General features: G+C 41.5%; 1 protein-coding gene and 1 long non-coding RNA gene across 5 annotated transcripts in view; both read left to right on the forward strand.

Moving 5' to 3' along the window:
- The window catches only part of PAQR5 (progestin and adipoQ receptor family member 5), a 31,659-nt gene extending 11,006 nt beyond the window's left edge, over window positions 1-20,653 (forward strand). The window contains exons 2-9 of one of the 2 annotated variants that reach the window (XM_043524439.1): window positions 255-483; window positions 2,059-2,186; window positions 2,492-2,697; window positions 6,108-6,234; window positions 14,979-15,023; window positions 16,501-16,597; window positions 17,656-17,797; window positions 18,442-20,653. In XM_043524439.1, the coding sequence (XP_043380374.1) occupies window positions 433-483; window positions 2,059-2,186; window positions 2,492-2,697; window positions 6,108-6,234; window positions 14,979-15,023; window positions 16,501-16,597; window positions 17,656-17,797; window positions 18,442-18,674 (1,029 nt within the window). In that variant the 5' untranslated portion in view covers window positions 255-432 and the 3' untranslated portion in view covers window positions 18,675-20,653. The remainder of the gene's footprint in view (window positions 1-254; window positions 484-2,058; window positions 2,187-2,491; window positions 2,698-6,107; window positions 6,235-14,978; window positions 15,024-16,500; window positions 16,598-17,655; window positions 17,798-18,441) is intronic. The other variant, XM_007059508.4, reaches the window with a different exon arrangement.
- LOC122462141 lies at window positions 6,281-14,341 on the forward strand. 3 transcript variants are annotated; one of them, XR_006284517.1, is made up of 4 exons: window positions 6,281-9,741; window positions 10,698-12,285; window positions 12,396-12,984; window positions 13,272-14,341. It is a non-coding gene; the product is annotated as an uncharacterized LOC122462141 (long non-coding RNA). The 3 variants fall into 3 exon arrangements; XR_006284518.1 differs by having other exon boundaries at window positions 10,698-10,878; window positions 12,120-12,984; XR_006284516.1 differs by having other exon boundaries at window positions 10,698-12,984.
- Window positions 20,654-21,025: the final 372 nt, after the last annotated feature.

Here is a 21,025-nt window from a genome sequence, read left to right on the forward strand (position 1 = left end):
TGCATAGATCTCGCACAGGGGTGAATGTCACTGTCTTGTCTTCTACATCACACCTGCCTTCACTAAACCCAAGAATCCCAAACTGGCACCCTAACTGGGTATAGAAACAAAAAAAGAGAGCAGCGGGTAGGGATGTGACACAGGCTAGAGCTGCCAATGATGGTTTGAATCCAGTTACCTGGCCCAGGGCCCTTTCCTTGTTTGTTACTCTTGCTATAGCAATCCACCTTGTTTTGTTCTCTTGCGCTCCCTAGCACCAAAGCACTTGGAGGGCCTTGGCAACAAGAGCTGGGCGAGGAGACAGGAAGGTGTAAATAAGGATGAGTTTGGCCTGAGGCCATAGATGAAGACTACGCAGGAGTCTGTCTCGAAGGAGGTGAAGATTTAACAAGCATTCCGAGCCAAAATCATCACCACCGAGCCCAACGCACCATGCTGGGCTGGAAGTTGCGCAGGCAACTCAGTATTAACCAAGTGCCTAAAGTAAGTAAGGTTTGGTTAAATGTATCTCCGATTTGGCTGCTAATCTGTGGGCTCAGTAGCCTAATAAAACCTCAGCGACCACTTCTCTTTTTAATGATAACTTTCTTCTAATCCTCTACACGTGAATCTCTTGAGTAAAGCATGTTGGCCAAACCCTATGTCCAAATCAGTGGCCCTCAACCTGGCTGGGGAAAGAGCTTATTTCTGTGGAAAATTTTTGAAATGGTGAATTTGTTTTGTGTAAAGTTTTTGTTTTTGAAGAGTTTGAAAGAGAGGCATTGAAAAAACAGCCCAGAGAATTTTTTTCAGCGTATTTTTAATTTTTTTAATTGAAAACATTATAAAGTGGTTATAAAACTTACATTCACCAAAAACCAGGTTTTTGATCAAATATTTTGATGATCATTTTCAATAATATTTTTAATTCATTTAAATACCTGTAAGCGTGCTCTCTCACACTAAAAACAAGATCTTTTTTGTGAAAAAGGAAAAATGTTGAGTTTTGTTGCATAAAATTTCGTTTTCACAAGAAGGCCATTTATTGGATTAAAATATTTTTAGTTCAAATAAAAGTATTTTATTTGGTTTGAGAGCCAGCGCCAGCCAAAGCCGCAACAGCCCTACTGCTATTTACAATGTGCTGGCACAAGTCCTGCCAGCACAACTCTGGGGACCCAGGCTGGGAGGCTCCCTCCCAGACGCAGTGTCGACATCCCTTCGTCCAGATGTGGGCACCTAACTAAGTGGGCTCGTTTTCAGAATTGCTGAGGACCCAGCAGCTGCTATTTTCTTCAACAACTCTGAAAATCAGGCCCAAAGTGTCTCAAATGTGGCTCCCAAATGGAGGCACTGCAAGTCAGTGGCCGTTTTTGGAATGACCTAATTTTGCAGAAATGGGCTGGGCTGGAGCTGAGCTGTAGTCTAGCTTCCACATGCCACTGAGGAAACAGAGGCTAGGAGCAGTCAGCAGCTGGGGGACCAGCCATTGCCAAAAGTTCTGCTGCAGGCTTGCAAGTAGAGGGTCAGCTCCTATATGTAGATGTCCTGTGACTTGAGCTCAATGTCCTAATCAAGAATTTCCCCAGGATCCTCAGTCTTCTGCCAGAAGCTGGGACTGGGTGATGGACCACTTGATGATTGCCTGTTCTGTTCATTCCCTCTGGGGCACCTGGCACTGGCCACTGTCGGAAGACAGGACATTGGGCTAAATGGACCTTTGGTCTGACCCAGTATGGCTGCTCTTATGTTCTTATGACCCTGTTTAGCAGCTATTACCTCGATTGTTCCTCGCCTCATGAGCCCATCTCCTAGATGAGATCATGAACCCATTTTTCTGCACCGTTAACGTGTGTTCTCCTTCCTTTGTAGCATGCTTTCTGAATTAAATACAGTTACCAATATTCTGCACTGCAGCTTGATAAAGTTCTCCTTTTACAGGGAGATGTTTAGTGGGAGTTTTGCTGCAGGACTGGGCATTTCATGCTCATGCTTATGCTCCAATTCCTGTGACACAGTGTGAAATATACAGACTGTACAGTCCATCTAAACAACGCGCTTCTAATCATCCCCTTGCAGGTGTTTCGAGAGCAGGGCATCCTGTTTGGGTATCGCCATCCAAGAAGCTCTGCAGCAGACTGTCTCCTCAGTGTCTTCCAGATGACAAATGAAACACTAAATATATGGACACATTTTTTGCCTGCCTGGTACTTGAGCTGGTTTTTATTAACTGCTGTATTTTCAAATGTTTAAAATCACCCTAAGTAGATGGCTCTTTGTGATTGGGGGGGTGATTTTGGGACCTGGGTGGGAAATGTACTGTATTCTAATGGAGGGACAAGGAAAATATAATTGAGAACTCAAATAATCAATGCATTCATCGTAGTTCTGACAAAAATACAGTAATCAGTGAGGGTGATATCCTCAGGAGTGGGAGTGTTGCCACTGATTTCAATGGGGCGGGATTTGACTAGTAACGCACAAGGTACTAACTCAGTACTCTGTATTTCAGGTACTTCCTATGGAAGTTGTTTGCCTTGGCCTATTCACTGGATATCTGGAATGACATGTATGCCTGGCCCTTTCTTGCCTACATGCTCACGTGCTGTATTTATCCGTTCACATCCAGCTGTGCCCACACGTTCAGTGCGATGTCCACCCAGGCGAGACATATTTGTTATTTCTTTGATTATGGTGCCCTTAGTATGTACAGCTTAGGTAAGAGTCTCCAAACATTGTCTTTTTAAATATGTAACCGAATAATTGGCAACATCTTCAGAAGCATCTAAGTGACTTAGGGCCCAGATCCTCAAAGGTATTTAGGCCCCTAGCTCCCATTGATATCAGTAAGAATTATTTGTGGCACCTTAGAGACTAACCAATTTATTTGAGCATGAGCTTTCGTGAGCTACAGCTCACTTCATTGGATGCATACATTTCCACAGTATGCATCCGATGAAGTGAGCTGTAGCTCACGAAAGCTCATGCTCAAATAAATTGGTTAGTCTCTAAGGTGCCACAAGTAATCCTTTTCTTTTTGCGAATACAGACTAACACGGCTGTTACTCTGAAACCAGTAAGAATTATGTACCTAAATACCTTTAAAGATCTGGGCCTAAGCCCCATTTTCAAAAGTGACTTTGGCATTTAGGAGCCTAAATCTAATTAAAAGTCAATGGACCATGGGCTCCTAATTCACTTTTGAAAATAGGACTTAGGCTTTTAAGTCATTTAGGCACTTTTGAAAAAGTTGCCCAATGTCTAATTTTTTTTCTCATTCGTCTTTAATGCCTTAAGTATTTTGGGACTGCTGTAGGTGTTTTTCAGTTAATAATAATTCATGCTTTGCACTTAAATTGCACCTTCCATTCAAGGATCTCTAATCAATGAACATTAATGAAGTAAGGCTCACAACACCTTCATGAGGTATGGAAGTATTGTCATACCTATGTTACAGAAACTAAAGAACAGAGAGTTTAAATGCCTTGTCTGAAGTAACCCAGGAAGTCCTGAGGCTGCTGATATTTATGCCAGGAACCAAGAGATTGACATATGAAAAGTGGCTTAAAGCTACCTTTGGTCCCCCCAGTCAAGTCCTGCATCAACCCCAAAATTGGGGTCCTTTCCCTTTATGCAACCACAGCAAGATTAGGGATGAAATGCTCCCTGGGCTGGAACTGAGCGGGCTCTGATGGTTCATGCTCTGCTGCTTGAATCCTGACTCCCAGGGCTGGGTTCTCTGGGGTGACTATGGGAGACACAGTGGGACAGTTGTTCTTTTGGAAAGACATGACATTTGCCCTGGCTGGTGCATGCTGCTGCCAGCCAGCTAGGGGACTTATCCCGCTGCCTGCCTGGCGGATGACATCTCTCCGGAGCTGTTGGGTCCAGCTCACTAGTGCTTCCTTCACATGCCACCATGAAATCCTGCTCCACCGATTAGCAAGGGGAGATTGAAGGACCTCTTGTCCTTAACTATTGCAACGTGACTGTGTTGAAGACACACCCAGGGCTTGAGACAGACAGACAGACACACGCACACTTAATCCAACTCTGATACCTGCCGAAGTCAAAGAGATGGCTTGCTAGATACTTGTACTACCATCCACAGAATGTTGAAGTACAGTCCTGCATGTTAACATTTGGTAAAGTCACTCTGTCTGGGAGCATTGAAGTAAAACTGTGACTTTTTTCTATCATGAACCTGTGCTGTGTGTTAATGGTTAATCTCGGAGGAAGAGGGGACCAAAGCGGGGGCCTGACACTGTTATGGCTCTATAGAAAGAATGCTGAGTACATGCAAGCTGTGTGAGAATAGCTCTGTTTTGGTTTTTTTTTACAGATACCATCAAGGGAGATGCAGGCCATCTAACCATTTGTGAATTAATCCCATGCTTTTGTTTACAGTGGGTTTCACTGGCTGTTTCGGTTTGGAGTGGCCCATGGCTTGTAAAACGTGTGTCACCAACGTTTTTAGATTTTGCCATTTTGCTAATGCCAGGAATAAAAGGATGAAATCGCAGGATCCAAATAGCTCCACATCCCCATAGCCGCCCCCGCCCCCCCCAATGAAGTAAGGCAAATTAGACCTAACCTGCTGGTTTATGTTCTGCATTTGTGCAGTGCCAACATAGCATGCTTTATCTATTATCATGGGACATGTCCAGCCTCCTTTGAAGTTGCTGGTAATTCTTATCAGTCCACAGTCATACAAGGCGATGCTGAAAGTACCCTGCTCTGAGTCAGAGTTTCTCCTCTGTGATGTGTCTAACTGCATCTACATAAGGATCCAGAGGGACCTGGCTGTCTTGCTTATAAATCAGAGATATCCTGACATGAAGTTACTGCCTTTGGGTTTATTTATTATATTTGTAAAGGAATGGGCCCTGTGGGATGCATCATCTCTGTTACAAGGAAGTCCTGCTGACAGCAACTGGAACAATAAAGTTATCTTCAGCACTTAATGAAATAATTCAAGCATAAATATGAATGACACTAAAGAAAGCATATACACTGGCAACCACATAAGTACAACGGAGACATAAGAACATCTCCACTGCAATTTTTAAAAAAATCCATTGAATGGTCTGATCTTGCAGTACTGACTTAGCCCTACCAGTCACTGGGGGGAGGAATGCCTGAGTTAGGACTGGCTGCAGGGTTGGGCTCTTTGTTTTTTGTAAAATACCTGAAAGGAGCAGCTGAAGCAAACTAGAATTCTATCACTTTACAACAGGAAAACACAACAGGTTCTGGGCCAGATTCTTCTCTCGCTTACACTGGAGTCAATCAAGAGGGACTCCACTGAAGTCAATGGCATTGCACAGGCATAAAACCCAATGTGAGTGAGAACAGAATCATCCCAGAGCCACATAATTTGCCTTAATTTTTTCTAACAGAAAAAGATGTATAAACATAGCTAGAATAGAATGTTATCTGTCTGGGCTGCCAATAAATTGGGGAATGCTATTGTCCTAAGTCAATTTGTTTCTCTCCGATACAGACCCGTTTCAAAGCTCTAATTAATGAAGTGTTTAACCTAGTATCTGAAATGATGAAACTTTTTTTCCTTATTTTGTCTTTCCCGTGTTAAATTAAGGTCCCTAGTCCACTCGCAGACACCTCTGATCAAGTCAATGGCAGACTATCCACTATCAGAGAGACAAAGATAGATGAGATAATGTCTTTTACTGGACCAACTTCTGTTGGTGAAAGAGACAGGCATCTCTCTCAGCAACTGAAGTTGGTCCAATAAAATATCACCTCAACCACCTTGACTCTAGACCAGCACAGCTGCAACAACACTACGTATCCAGTATCAGTCAGCTTCAAACAACAATGGACTTTTTCTGATAGTCTTGTCCCTGAATCTGGAGGCTTATTTAAAAATCAATGGTTTCATTTTCCAAGGTGCTGAAATCCTGTCCTTCCTTGCAGCTTTCTTTAATTGCAGAGGGATCTACAAGTGCTCATCACCTCTGAAATATATTTAGGATCTGCCTACAAGAAACCCAGGATAACACAGGTTTGCTTGTTTGAAACCCTGCAAGATCACCAAATTACCCGGGAGGTTACTGAAGGGCACTAATAACATTCAAAACTAACCTGGGCACTGATTTTATTTTCAGGTTCTGCGATTGCTTACTCAACCTATGTTTTCCCAGAAGAATGGATCAATAGCACTTTCCATCACTATTATGTACCCATTGCTGTGCTTAATACTGTCATTAGCACTGGTCTTTCCTGCTACTCCAGGTACAGTTACCTCCTGATTATCCCACTGTGACTGCTAAAGCAGGTTTATTTACAAATGTAGCTTTGGAATATGTTACGCTGTGTGAACTGGGGAAAGGGAAGGGGAAAGGACGTTTAATTTTAGAACCATGTCATATACTGAAGCTAGAGCAGCTTCACAAGAAAGCATGTGAAATAACTTATCGGGGAAGCTTTATTTTTAGAGTTGCTGAAAGCTAGCTTGATATCTTACTATGTTTAATATGTCTGCCTAAAGTAACTTTTTTTTTCTTTAACTACAATGTGCCTGATATATGGGGTGAAGAAATTTGGGCCCCTGTGCTGCAAACACTTAAGCATGGGTTTAATTTTAAGCACAGAGATAGTCCCGTTGAAGTCTGCACCTGGGCATAAAGTTAGGAACATGCATAAGGGTTTGCAGGATTGGGGCCTCACATCCAATTGCCTCCTTTGTAAAGGGTAATAAACATGTGTACTGTATGCTTACCATGAGAAAATCATTAAAATCTAACCTCCCTGACAATCTGACTTATAAACTGAAAGTATCCTGGCATGGAATTGGGATTTGAGCAACATTTCTAAAAACTTCCATAGTACTCAGCTAGCTTCTAGTTATGAATTACCTACCAAATCTCAAAAAGGATCTTTTTAATCTTCATAATGGAAATCCTCTTTGAAGTCTTCTTTGTAGAAGGTTAATATCTACGATTAGGATGACACAGTTTGCCTCTGCAACTGATGATTGATTTTTTGGTTTTGGAGCTGCATGAATAGTTCAGCGTAATTAGTCAATTGTCCTTTCATTGGAGTGTAGTGATCCCAATTTTTCCTATTGGCATGTGTGTCCATTACAGGAAACACACAAAGCACCCACAATAGCTTCTGCTGATTGAGGGGTGCTTCCCTGTCAGCTTTAGTGGCTCTAAGCACGCTTCTGACCTGGGGTCTTTGCTGGCATGTAAATATGTTTGAAATGCTGTTGCCACAGAACAGGGAGAGCTGAATTCCTAAAGGTAAAGCACCAAAACACAATGGAACAGTAGCAGAGGTGATTCTGCTGTAGCAGAGAAAAGAAGCAGGGGGGAACAAATTGATAGCGTAGCAGTACCTGGGTCTACCAAAAATCATGCTGCAAAGCTTGGGTGTCCCAGATGCGTCCTGATCCAGCACTTACTCATAGAAGTAGCTCTACTGAGTTCAGTAGGGTACTTGCAGAGGACTACTCACTAAAGTCAGGGTTGCAGGTTTGCCTCCATCATTTTAATTTTAGTACCAAGTATTATGTGAACTGCAGAATTAGGAACTGATATTTTAGACCACTCCACTTGTCTTACCTCCCCCCCCCCTCCTTTTTCCTTTTTTTCTGTTTTTCTTCTTCTTTTGTTTTCCCTCCTCCTTTGTGTTGGTTGACTTTTGATTTCTGTTGTCTGGTTAGACAAATGAAGACAGGTGACAATGGGTTAACTCTAGCTTTTACAATTTCAAATATTACCATACTAACACAGTTATGAAATGTCAATGAATTTGACCAGTCCAAGTGTAGCTTTTTAACCTATTTTAAATTTTCTAATTTACAAATTGAAATGCCAGTATCACCCAGTTGCAGAATTGTAGAGATGTCATGTACAAATTTGTACAGCACTAACTAGATCGGATAAGACAGTGTAACATTATTGTCTCAGCAATGCTGAAGTGTCAATTGGATCTGTGGTGCCACCATCAAATGTCACCTCTTTAACAAATTAAAAAGAAGTTCCCAAATAAGCAGACATTGTGGCTATTGGGTCTGATTCTGCTCTAACTTTACACCAGGATGATTACATTGACTCAAATAATATCATTCCTGATTTATACCACTCTGAGTGGAGAATCGGGCCCACTGATTTCTAATGGCCATCTCTGATGGGATAATAGTTCTTGCCCTAGTTATCATTCTTGAATTCTAGAGACATCTTCCTCTTCCTACCAAACCGTCCCGTTGCTTCACAATCAGCAGTGCAATGTTGTCCCCTGTGAGTAGGTAATTTCTCTATTATTCATAATAAACATATAATAAAATCAGAGAATCTCTCTGTGCAGTTGATGTTGAACCCTTATCGGAAGCTTTTATATATTTCCCAAACTTCATTCACGCAAAATAGAGCTTCCCTGTCAAATGAACTGCAGTAGCACGGAGCTTCAGCTTATACTGTGCGAGCAATGAATTTGTTAGCTACCAGACTCTCCATCTCTTCTTTTCTTTTTGTCTGTCTCTCTCCTTTCTTTTTTTCTTTCAGGCTCAGGCCCACAGCTGCAGAGGAAGAGCAATGCCACCCTGTGGCATGGAATCACTTTCCCCAAGGGGCTTGATGTTCAGTGAAATACACTAGGAGTGCACAGTTCTGTAAAATCCATAGTTTTGTGAATCTCTTCACCAAAGTCCTCTTCCTTGTTTATGTAAGTGGCTAACTCACGATTGCATCCCCAAAGGGTGCATGAGCCACGAGAGGGGCAGAGAGCCTGCTCCAACAGGAAAACGTTGGAGAGAAAATGAGAGAGAATTTAAGGGTCTGACTGAGTCCCTGGGAGTTTTTAAGACATTTAGCACCATGCAGGAAATTTAGTGCTCAGTGACCGCAGTAAATCTCATTTGCTTGCATACAACACAGAATCCTTCCATAATCTTAATTGCTATAGCGAAAGGATCTGATTCTGCTGAGTTACGCCAGTGCAACTCTTCCTCAAAATCAATGTGAGTTATAACAGAGCAAAATTTGGTCCAAACTGCAGAAATGACAGTGTTGGAAGCGGTGCAGTCTAACATGTTTAGAAGTGCAGCCACCCATGAATCTCTCTCTTGTCTTTTAAAAAAAAACACTCTTAGTAGTAGGCCAATGCAATCTTGGGCCGTCCACATCTATCATAGCTTTTATGACCTTTCACAGAAAAAACACTGTGACATTCTCTACCTTGGGGGAGTGTCCTGGAACCCCCATATTCCTCATTTATATAAAGCAGGCCTTGTAAGGTATCAGGGGAAAGGCTATGACCCCCTGAAAGTCATTTCTCTGTCCATATGTGTATCATTAATGCATGTGAAGTTCTGAGAATTGTGTTGTATGGTGGTCACTAAAACATGCTGTAAGTTGGGGAATCAACCAGGTATTAGCTCCCCAGAGGCAACAGCAAGGAAAGTGACCAATGCCCAGGTGGCGCCATCAACAACCGTTGTCCAGCAAGGGAGCTAGGATGCAATGATTCACCTGCATGAGGCCACACCAGGGGAATTGCTCAGCCTTGCCTAGAGACTCAGCAAGGCCCACCCAGACATGCCAGGACTTGTGTTTTCCAAGCACATGGACTGAGGGTATAAAACCGACAGAGTGGCCATATGCTTGGCTTTTCTCCTTCCCCTACCTACGCTGCAAGCAACTAACACACTGAGAAGAAGACAAGACTCCAACAGAGGAGATTGGCACAGATTTCAAGGGGGAAATCTGTATAACAAGGACTGCAATATCCAGTGGGGTGAGAAAAACTGCTTAATCTAGTTGTTGCCCAGTCTAATAGGATTGAGAGTTTAGGCTGCATGGTCATATTTTATTTCTTTTGGTAACTAATTCTGACTTTTTGCCTATCGTTTAAAATCTACCTGTGATAATCAATACATTTGTTTTACTGTTTATCTTTACCAGTGAGTTTGTATGATGTGTGTGGCAAATCTGCTCAGGTGTATGTCCACTTTCCACTGATGAAGTGGTGAACCAATTAATAAATCTGTATTGCTCGTCTTGAGAAGTGCAAGACGGTGTATTCCTGGGGTACAGTGCTGGGAGCTGGGGGGATCTGGTTCTGGTGCCTTTCTCTGTGTGATTCGTGAGTGGCTCTGGGAGCATTCATGCAATCTAGCTGGGCGTGGGGCTCCACATACAGTTGTCCTGAGTGATCACAGCGCCTGGAGGGGTTTGCTGCTGGTCACTATCAAGGCATTGTGAGAGAGAGCCCAGGATGGAGAGAATTAACGGAGCACAGTGATCCCACAATCTCAGGCTGTACCCTGTGGGATCCTGTCACAACCACATCTACCAATAAGCAGGTATATTTCCACATCTCCAAAAGTACTGGGCACTAACTATCATAGGCATGTAGATTATTTTAGTGAATAAAAGATGTCGTTGCAACAATACTGTATAATGATTTCAGGTTGATTAATACTGAGGCCATTTGCACTTCATCATCATCTTGGCAAATCCCAAAGGGATGTGGCCTTCTTGTAAGGCAATCACCATCCGGAGAGATCTTTGGCAAGGTGCTTAAGGTTGTCTGGTTGTATATTGAGGTTTCTGTCCAACACTGGCAACCTTGTCATGCCACCGAAGCGTTTAGCACCCACCTGGTCACCGGAGGGGTAGCAGCATTCATTTGCATGCATGCATCGGAACTCATTGGTCTTCCATTTTTATAATATATCCATACCAACAAAGCTGCTGGAACCGTTCCCGTCCTGATGGAGATGATTGTTGGATTTGGCTTTGAATATCTTCATTTCTGATCTTGCCTTGGCACTTCATATGGAGCAGCTGACTGAGACAATGAAAATTAGAACCATCAGTCCAGTGATCTTCAGCCCTCCAATGCGCCCACGTTTCATTTCCGTGCAACAAGGTTGGTGTAACTGTCATTCTATAGACCTGCAGGTTCGTAGAAAGCTTGATGTCATGAGGTCCCCACAGAGGCCGCTGAAGGGCCTGAACCATGGATGCTGCTATACAAGCATCCACATTTTTCAAGCATCGTTCAGCATTGTCTTGGACGCTACTCAAGTATTTGACAGCTGGCAGCTGCTCCATGTCCCATTCGGACAGGTTAATATTGAGGTGGTTGTAAACAGCAAAGTAGCTTGCATAGGTCTGGTTATTAATCCCAACAAAACGAAGTCTGTAGCCATTACCATCAAACAACCTGCAGCTCCAGATTACAGTCAGCTCAGTATTAACCTGTCCGGATGGGACATCAAGCAGTTGGCAACTATTTTCACTTGCTTTACAATAACTAAAAATGGAGAAAGATTCTTGGGTCCTGGTAGGATTCCTCAGGGTACTTGGAGCCTTTAACAACAAGCAGGCCTATACATAAATGTAAGAAGTATGGGGGAATAAACAGGAGGGACTGCAAATATTAGTACACAAGCTAAATTATGACTTAATTGGCATCACAGAGACTTGGTGGGATAAATCTCATGACTGGAATATTGTGTAGGAAGGACCAGCATGGAAAAAGGCAGGAGATGTTGCATTATATATCAAGAATATATATACACTTGTTTTGAGGTCTAGAAGGAGGTGAGAAGCATACCAGTTGAAAATCCCTGGGGAAAGATAAAATGGAAAAAAATAGGGGCGATATCATGGTAGGGGGCTACTATAAATCATGAGATCAGGAAGAAGAAGTGGATGAGACACTTCTAGAACAAATAATAGAAATATCCAAAAAACAAGACCTGGTAGTAATGGGGCACTTTAACTATCCAGACAACTGTTAGAAAAATATTGCAGCAAAGTACAAAATGTCCAATAAGATCTTGGAATGTATTTTGGACAACTTTTTATTTCAGAAAGGGGAGGAAATAACCAGGGCAAGAGCCATTTTAGACTGGATTCTGACCAACAGGGAGGAATTGGTAGCAAATCCGAAGGTGGAAGGCAATTTGGGTGAAAGTGACCATGAAAGGATAGATTTCATGATTCTAAGGAAAGGAAAGCGAGAGCAGCAGAATAAGGTTTACTTGGTCCTGCCTCAGCACAGGGGATTAGACTAGATGACCTCTCAAGATCCCTTCCAGACCTACATTTCTATGATTCTATGTATCCATCCATCTTAACCACTTCATACTGTTCCTCATGAAGATCAATAGGAATATGAATCAGTGTATCAGCATGAAGATGGAACTTCTTGATGAAGGCAGGAACTTTATCATGGTCATCAGAAAAAAGTTAATGGGTTTCTATAAACCTACCATACCAGCTCTTACCAGCTTCTCAGGAATTTCTTTCAATACTGGATAGTTGGTTGGTGAGTCAGTAATAAAGCATTTTTTCCTTTTATGTACTTTACATTTGACAAGTCAGTATTCGTAAAAGTGTATAAAAATGGCTTAAAACAAACATATTTTTAACTTTTAGGGGAAGCAGGATACCTCCATTGCTCTCTCACTGAGAACTTTCTACTTCTTCCCATATCCTTTTCACCCACTGAATCAACATCTGTGCAGCAGTCACATCTCAATATCTCTTGCATACTTGGAAATCTCCCTTCAGATTCCCACATGGATCTAGAATAAAGACTGGACATATGAAAGAAAACAGAAGTATTTCTGGGATTTGTTGCATCTCACTTAAACTTTTTTGCAGAACATAAAATCCCATGGATTATTGCGCACCTGGGCTGAAGAATTGGTGTTATGTTTCAGAAATGGAAGTAAATGTAGATTTGTACATTGCTAAGAAGTAGCAGCAAAATGCGGGGCAAATAGTAGCAGTATTTGAATGGATGGCATGATGACATGCAGGACGGTATGGAAGCTACACTTGCACCTGAAGCTCAGCACCCTATAAGGAGGGTAAAAAGAAAGCCAATAGGATCTTCTTCACCATCATCATTTTTCATACCCAAAGTCTGCAGAGCTACAACAGGCTTTCACAGAAGTCCAATTGTGTCAGAGCTTTGTTGGGGGCCAGCTTGCCAGCTACACATCTGATCTGAAGAGCACTAGTAAGTATCTAGCTCAGGGGTTCTCAAACTGGGGGTTGTGACCCTCAGGGGGTCACCAGGTTATTACATGGGGGGCTGTGAGCTGTCAGCCTCCACCCCCAAACCACAGTTTGCCTCCAGGATTTATAATAGTGTTAAATACAAAAAAAGTGTGTTTAATTTATAAGGGGGGGGGTCGCACTCATAGGTTTGCTGTGTGAAAGGGGTTACAAGTACAAAAGTTTGATAGACACTGCTCTAGTTCATTGCTCAGAAAGTCCAGATAGTTACAAAGAATTGTTTTGCAGGGAGGGGGCGTTAAACGAGCTGAGAAGTTGGCACTTAGATGACCTGAGCAGAGAGTGCCGCATGGAGAAGGTGCAAGGAGCAGTGAGGAACTTGACCTTGCAGCAATGGAACAGCTGCTGTGCGGCTACTAAGTTAGTTCTCCTTGATCGCAAGAATAAGACGTAAGAAAGAAGTGCAGAGTTAAGAAGACCCAAATTAGCATCAAGACACCCCCATTCAATGCACTGTATGTAACCACACTGGCAGCAGGCATGAAGGAGATCTGATGCTTACTTTCGCCATACTACACCCCATGCTTAACTTTCCTTGCCCTCACATGTAGCCTCCACTTGTGCTATACCGCTCAAGGATTTACAGGATCAAGGCCAGTCTCTTCTCTTTTTAGGATGCTAAAAGAAATGAAAGGTAGAAAAACACAGTTGAGTCTGCCATGAGAAACCACTTTCACACAACTAAATATCCCAGAGTACCACGAGAGTTGCAAATAATAGTTTTAACTGAGGCTTCCATTTTTCTCTTCCAGGAATTTTGGGGTTGGAAATTATCTGGTTTCATCCCCATCTGTACCGTCCACTCCTCATCTTTGGTTGGTTTTTTTGGTTTTAGTTTTAAAATAAATAAAATGCAAATATAAAACCAACGGACACTGTGTTCATTCCTTGATTAGTGAGTATCAGATCAGGGCTATGGGCTGTGCACTGCAGTAATTGTCATGCAAATGCACATGAAGTTTACAAATGAATGGCTGTGAAAAAGAAACTGGGCCATATGCTACTTGCGCTGAACTTGGTGGCAAAATTCCTACTGAGGTCAGGAGAACAGGATCGGGCCCATTAGGGCAGGGCCACTCACAACCTATCTGAACTCTTTTCGCTTCCTTCCAGCGTACATTTGAGGTTGCATCGGTAGTAGAGCTCTTTCGTATGGAAAATTCTTAACGGTGAGGGAGCAGATCTTTCATAATTCAAATCAAGTGAAAACACAGTCTACTGAAGATGTGTGCCCATAACCTCCCACTGGCCTTGCCTGTGAGGTTGAATACCTTTGTAAACATTGGGCCTTTTCTGCTCAATCCATGAGAAAAATCACATGGAGAGGTGCCCTGCAACTGGCATCTTCATTCACCAATGCAAACTGGGTGCTTGATGTTACCAAATTAGTATGGTGTCATTTTACACCCACTTTATAAATGACACCAGATGAATTGGGCTCATTGCACTGGGAGTCCTGTGTGTGGAGTGGCTGCCATATCAGACATAAAGAGGAATCTGACTCTAAGGGATAAGTGAAGTGTCTGCGATCACTGATATTCCAACTGGATTTCTGATCTGGATAGAATTGTGATACATTGCATTTACTGTGAACTTAGTATGTGAACCACTGAGCAATAATGTGTCTCTTCCTGGTTCTGTCTTGGTTTGGAATCTCAGGCTCTTCATCAGAGTAAATGAAAGTCACCTGTGAACATGTTTCTTTCTGCAGAAAGGCGAGGTGTTCTTTCTAACTCTCCTTTTTGGCACAATTACCACTTCTTTCAGCTCTTTGCACATTTGCTGAGGACTGTTAAATTATGTTTAGACTTTCCACCAACTAAGTATAAAGTGCATCTCCACAATTTTCTTTGTCGTGCTAACAAATTCCAGCATATATTTCTCCACCCAAACATACCCTTTCCTTCTCATTTACCATATGATTGTAACCAACAGGCTTGGTGCGCCATACCTCCATTATAACCGTGATATCATAGAAAGGTAATAAGGGCCAGATTTATTTTGGATTTTAGCTGATATGTTTGGATTCCCTGAAATATTGCATTTACAAAATCTTGGCTGGATGTAAAATATAAGTATTCTGAGATATGTCATGTATTATAAACAAACTGTGATTCAACTTAATGAATCAACATCAGTGATTAATGAATCAACAGCGGTGACCAAGGCCTTGTAATCCAATATAAATAGATCTCTCTTTATGACAACACTGAGTTCAATATCTAGCTCCTGTGATCAAGCAGTACAAAAACTCAGGTCAAAATAACTATAACTTTGGCAACTATTTAAAGAAGTAAACTCTGTTTTTTCCAGCTGACGTATGATATATGTTGCTAAATTTTTAAAGGAAGCACTTTCTCAGTGTTTTGCCTTAGGCCATTAATACTGCTTTGAAATGTGTGCCAAGATGATGTAAAAAGATTTCATGCTTTCAGAACTGCTCAGAGTCTGTGTTGAAGAGCCTGGTGCATGCTAATCTACATCTAGAAGAGACATCATTTTAGCCAATCAGAGCTTAGAAAATTGTCTGATTTGTTTTCTGTTGTGTGATTTTACACAATGGTAAGAATCTTGTAATCTGGGAAATAAATTTGTGTGATTCAGCGATCATGGAAATGGCTACAGGCTCCTCAATATGCTGCTAATTCCACTGTGGTCTGCAGAAAACAATTGGGAAGATTTTTATAGTAAACCACACAAGGAACCAGCAATTCCAACACTGCTCCTAGTGTCTGTTTATGCTGGACTCTGTCACCTCAATGACACAGCATCACACCACAATACTAGCAATCAGGCTGGAGGCCCAACATGGAACAGTTTGTTGAACTGTAGAATCAAGATATCCCTCTGCTCCATTCGTCATCCCTTATTATTAACGATGACTGGCCTGCTATGCTCCTGTATTAGTGCACATATCAGCTATTTTCAATTTGTTAATTGTCTTATCTACAACATGAGAGCTGAGGAGGTGGGGAATCGATGGGGAATGATCAGTGTGGAATGATTGTGGGTGCCCTGTCTCAAAAGGCCTGATCCATGCATGGTAAAGGCAATGGGAGTCTTTCCATTGCCTTTAGAAGGGTTGGGCCAGGCCCACAATTTTAATCAGCTGAATTATGCAAAGATTGGTTGATACATTATAAACAAGGCCATTGTTCGAACAAACATGGACATTTATGTGGCTTGTTTGTCTACCACATGTTTTACAACAATTAGTTGCATAAACAAATTGAGGATGGCTGTAATTTGACTTCAATTTCTCCAGCCCCACTTCTGGACTTAAAGACAGCTTTTTGTATGCTAGTATAGATTACAACAGCTATGAAAATATGGCTTGTGCAAAAAACTTGCACAAAAAGCACGTTCTGCAAGCCACAGTTCCTTTCAAAAATATCCCTGGCAGTTGCACAATCCTTATTTGCCTTGATTTTGTAATTTGAAATGCTTTTTTATGTAGGTTCCCTGAGATACAGCAGCCCACGCTCAGCAAAACTCTTCGCACGCTGGCTTTTGCATATCCGTACCTGTTCGACAGCACCCCTCTCTTCTACAGGGTATGCACTGAACATTCAACCTTTATTAAGATGCCATAAAATACATTAGCTTCCTGCAGTGAAGTAACTATCGCCTATTAACATGAGACTGCACATATTTAGGAAAATATACAGACTATTTTTTTTAAAGGAAAACTATACGGGTTAGAAAATGGTGTTTGGCTATTTTTAGCAAATACCTGTTGATGTGCAGATTATTTTGTGCTCAGTACAGGGGCACTCAAACATACTGGCAATTTACCATGAGCCCAAAAGCTGCCCCTAGGCCCAATTCTTGGATGTCAGTGGGAGTTCTGCCTGAGCAAAATCAGTCAGGTCATCAGTATTTGGACCATAATTTGCATAAAATGGAGATGATTGCATCTGCTCTCATATCTACTACTGGGCTCTGCCCAGCGTGTTCCAGATCCCAGCATACAATAATCCAGCCTGACCAAGTGGTCATTCTTAGTCCTGAGACTAAGATGGCAAAGCCTCATCATCTTGGTATACAGGGCTACAGGGATAGGTGGTAAGTTCTTTGAAAACATGCAACAGACAAGAAAGCCATTAAATATAGACAGCCTGGACTTGATTCTCCACTGTGACCTAGCAGGGAGGACACAGGAGCTGACTGAGGAGCTGATCTGATTCCCGGCCACAGTCTAAACTGAAGCTCCAGGAAAAAGGCTTTAATTTACAACAGTGGCATAAGGACCCTTAGGGACCTTACACCAGTGGCGAATAAGACTCAGATATAGCCTCACCCACTTCATTGTCCATCCCACTCATGCCCCAATGTATGAATGCCCCTGCCCTAGCCCTACTCTCTGCTTACACTGGAAGTGAAGAAGTGGCTAGCACAGGAGGCAGGGGAACTGCCTGTGCAAGCTTTCTGCTAGTGGAAAGTTCTGGTGTGCGGGGTAACTACTCCACCAGCCACCTCCAGCCATTTTATGAGGCCAGGTGACCTTAGCAGAGCAGCAAATCTGGCCCCAATCAAGAGGTATTCTTCAGTAGTTCTCTAACTTTCCTTTTCTTGGTACCCCCATGTGTAATTTTTCCTTTTGATATCTCAGCTATATCTGTGTACTGGGGAGAGCTGCATGGAAAGCGTAATCCCAGTCCACTACAGGCACAGTGTGTTTGCCTTCCTCACTTGTTTCATTTTTGCTGCGCATCTGCCTGAGAGACTTGCACCAGGATGCTTTGACTATATTGGTGAGTGCAGAACACTGTGATTCTTGTCTTTACTATTCTTTATTTCCAGCATTTAAGAGCACAGAAGCCTGGGCATCTCATGAGGGATATAATATATCTGGAGCAGAGTAAATGGTTCATATCAGGAAAATGCATTCACTGTTTCACGCTCATGATTAGAATAACCATGCACAGTTGTGCAAGAAGCCATCTCCAATGACCTGCTGTTTCAGGAAGTATCATAGAATCTTTAATGACCACAAAGTGGTCCTTTGCCATCCAAAAATCTACACCATAGTGCCATGCTATACAGTACTGAGTTGGAAGAAAGACTAACTCACCAGTACCAGTTCTTGCAGCACACAGGTGTTTCTTGGTGATCTCCCATCCAAGCAGAGCTCCAGTCTAGTCCTACTTAGCTTGTAGTCTCTGGCAGAATCACAGCATAAAGCAATATACCCAGAACTTTGATTTATGGTAGGCAGAGATTCAGTGAGTTTCCAAATGGACAATTGTCTTAGTTTAGTAGCATCACAATAAGAGCTATATAAATTAGTAAAATAAATAAATAGAATTTTTGCACATAAGACTTGCTAAGCTGTCATAGGTGTATTTTAATGAAACCCAGAGAAATTTCTTGTTAAATATTTTTGACTCTGTTGCAGGGCACAGCCACCAGCTTTTCCATATATGTGGGATCATTGGCACACACTTCCAAATGGAGGCCATCTTTATAGACATGAACGCTCGCCGTGACTGGCTCTTAGCTTCCTCACCACTTCTCTCTCGTTCTCAAATAGTTGGTTCAGTTGGCATCTCCATTATCATTAGTCTAACTATCATTGGGGTTTTCTCACTGGCTCTCTATTCAACACCAGTGTCCTCTAGGAAAGAATAACTACATAGACATTAAACTTTAAGTAGAGATTGATTTTTAGTTACATTGCTGCAAATGAGAAATACCAAGTAACATTAGCACTGGATCAGTGAAGGTGATGAGATTTTTTAATGAATGTTTTTCTTGGGAAAGACACTCACTCGAGGGGTTTTCAAGAGTGAACCATTTTATATTGCACTGCTTTTTGTAAATATGACTTTAAAGTTGGAGACCAGATTGTGAAATGGTTTTAAATCGGGACAAGTTGATATTTTAGCATGAAATTATTTAGAAAAAAATTAAAACACTGTAAAAGGGAGAAGTGTCATATTTTGCAAGCCAGTATTTGAAGGGCAGATTTAATCCAAATGATAAAACTCACTGTGATACCATCTTCTAAGTCTAACGGCCATTTATCTGTGTTGATTTCACTTGACTGCTTTAGGGAGGAACCAGGAAACTTGATTATTTTTATTATAACATGATGGTACATTGTGCTTATGTCAGTTCATAGGCATAAGTGTCTATATTTTATATATTTAATAAGTAGGGTAACATCTTGAGCCTACTGAAGTAAATGGCCCTTTTTTGCAACAGACTTCAATAAGAGCAAGGATTTCACCGTAGAATCCTAGTTGAAATGTCCCTAGGATTGGGCCTTTCAGTTCTTCTCTATGGAGATTATTCCAGTCTGAGTTCACTGTTAGTATGTTTTTCTGATATTCAGTCTAAATTTCCTTGGCCTGATTCTGCACTTGTTTAGGGCCTGATCAGTCAGTGGGTGTTTTCCATTGAGTACAATGAGGTGTAATTCAGGCCCTGACATCAGTCTTATATTGGGGTAGTTCCACTGACTTCCATGTTACTCCTGGAGAGGAGAATCAAGCCTCCACTGCTCCTAATTAAACCTCCCCCAAGTATGCACCTGCTGTAGCAGATACCTCATTGAAAAACTATCACTGAGAAGCCATCAAAATTGCAATCTGGGGTCATAAATTTTGGCTTGGAAGCAGGTGGCATCCTGCGATAGGACCGACTTGCACTAAGCTGGTGACCAGAGAGGTACTAGGCCAGGTTGTAATGTCCGTTAGAGTATTTTCACAACTGTTTTTTATACATAGGAGTGGTACTCTTATGTCTCAGGCTTTGAGGTTATCTGACTTGATTGCATATTGGATTATCTAATACCTTGGAATATTTTTATTAGGTACATAAACATGTAATGCAGAAAATTACAATGAGATTATCCTGATAATTGTGTTGGTTTATTATATGTTTTGTAAATAGTAGCCTTCATCGAGGTGTAATAGATGCACTTTGGGTTGACAGTACAACAAAATCTTTAAATATATTCTGGGAAAAACACAACTTGGAAATGATCTTACTTTCTTCTGAGAGCTGATCAAGATTTCTATTAACATTTATTAGCACTGGAACATAACGATCTTATCCAACATTTTATTTAATTAAAAAAATCATAACCATGACAAGAAAAGTGCTAATATGTGCTGTTGATCTGTTTATCTACCTTGTCTTTTAGTATAAGTGGGAAAGAGTCTGGTTTTGTTTGCAAGAAATGATTTAACATTCAACAGCATTAATTAATTAATTAACTAACCGGTACAACTTCTTTCTCAGTTGGTAGTCTAACTTTTCAGATTCAAGAAGTCCTATTTTCTGTGACTACTACACACCCACAATTAGGTAAATTCAAAGATGCAGCGGTTCATAGGAGAACTACCTGTAAAACAACAGGTTTCTGTTTGACATGGTAGCTGCTCCTTCATCCTTTTAGACCCTACAGTAGTGTCACATGGGGATCTGGTCTGACACTTACTCAACTAATTTGCTCTATTAAAATGTGTGTCATTCCAACATTTTCTGATCTTGGAACAGCATATGGAAAGAGAAGCCAGATTCATTATAATGTGAGATACACATTCAAAACTATACAATAAATTAAGCTATACAGATGTAAAGAAATAAAGTCTATTTATGAAGAATTGGTCTTGTCATATTATTACATGTGAAGAATGCCAGAATAACTGTTTCCTTCAGCCTCTCTACTATGTCTGTATTCCAAACACAGAGTCCTGCAAGCTGAAGAGCAATCTTTGACCTATCCTGTCCCAAACACTGACCTTAATTTCCATCCTGTTCATCAGACTCCCAACCGAGAAATAGGCAAAGCCCTTCAAGTTTAAGACCAAATAAATCCAGAACATATATAACTGAAATAATTTCAATTCAGTGGTACTTTACTGGCGTGGCAAGCTATATAAGTGTGGCCAAAGTGTAAAAAAGAGACACAGATGGCAGGTATCTGTCCAGGATAAAGTTACTGTTTGGGATATGTCCAGAGGTGAAAGTAA

The sequence above is a fragment of the Chelonia mydas genome, chromosome 10 (assembly GCF_015237465.2).
Source record: "Chelonia mydas isolate rCheMyd1 chromosome 10, rCheMyd1.pri.v2, whole genome shotgun sequence".
Classification (NCBI taxonomy): domain Eukaryota; kingdom Metazoa; phylum Chordata; order Testudines; family Cheloniidae; genus Chelonia; species Chelonia mydas.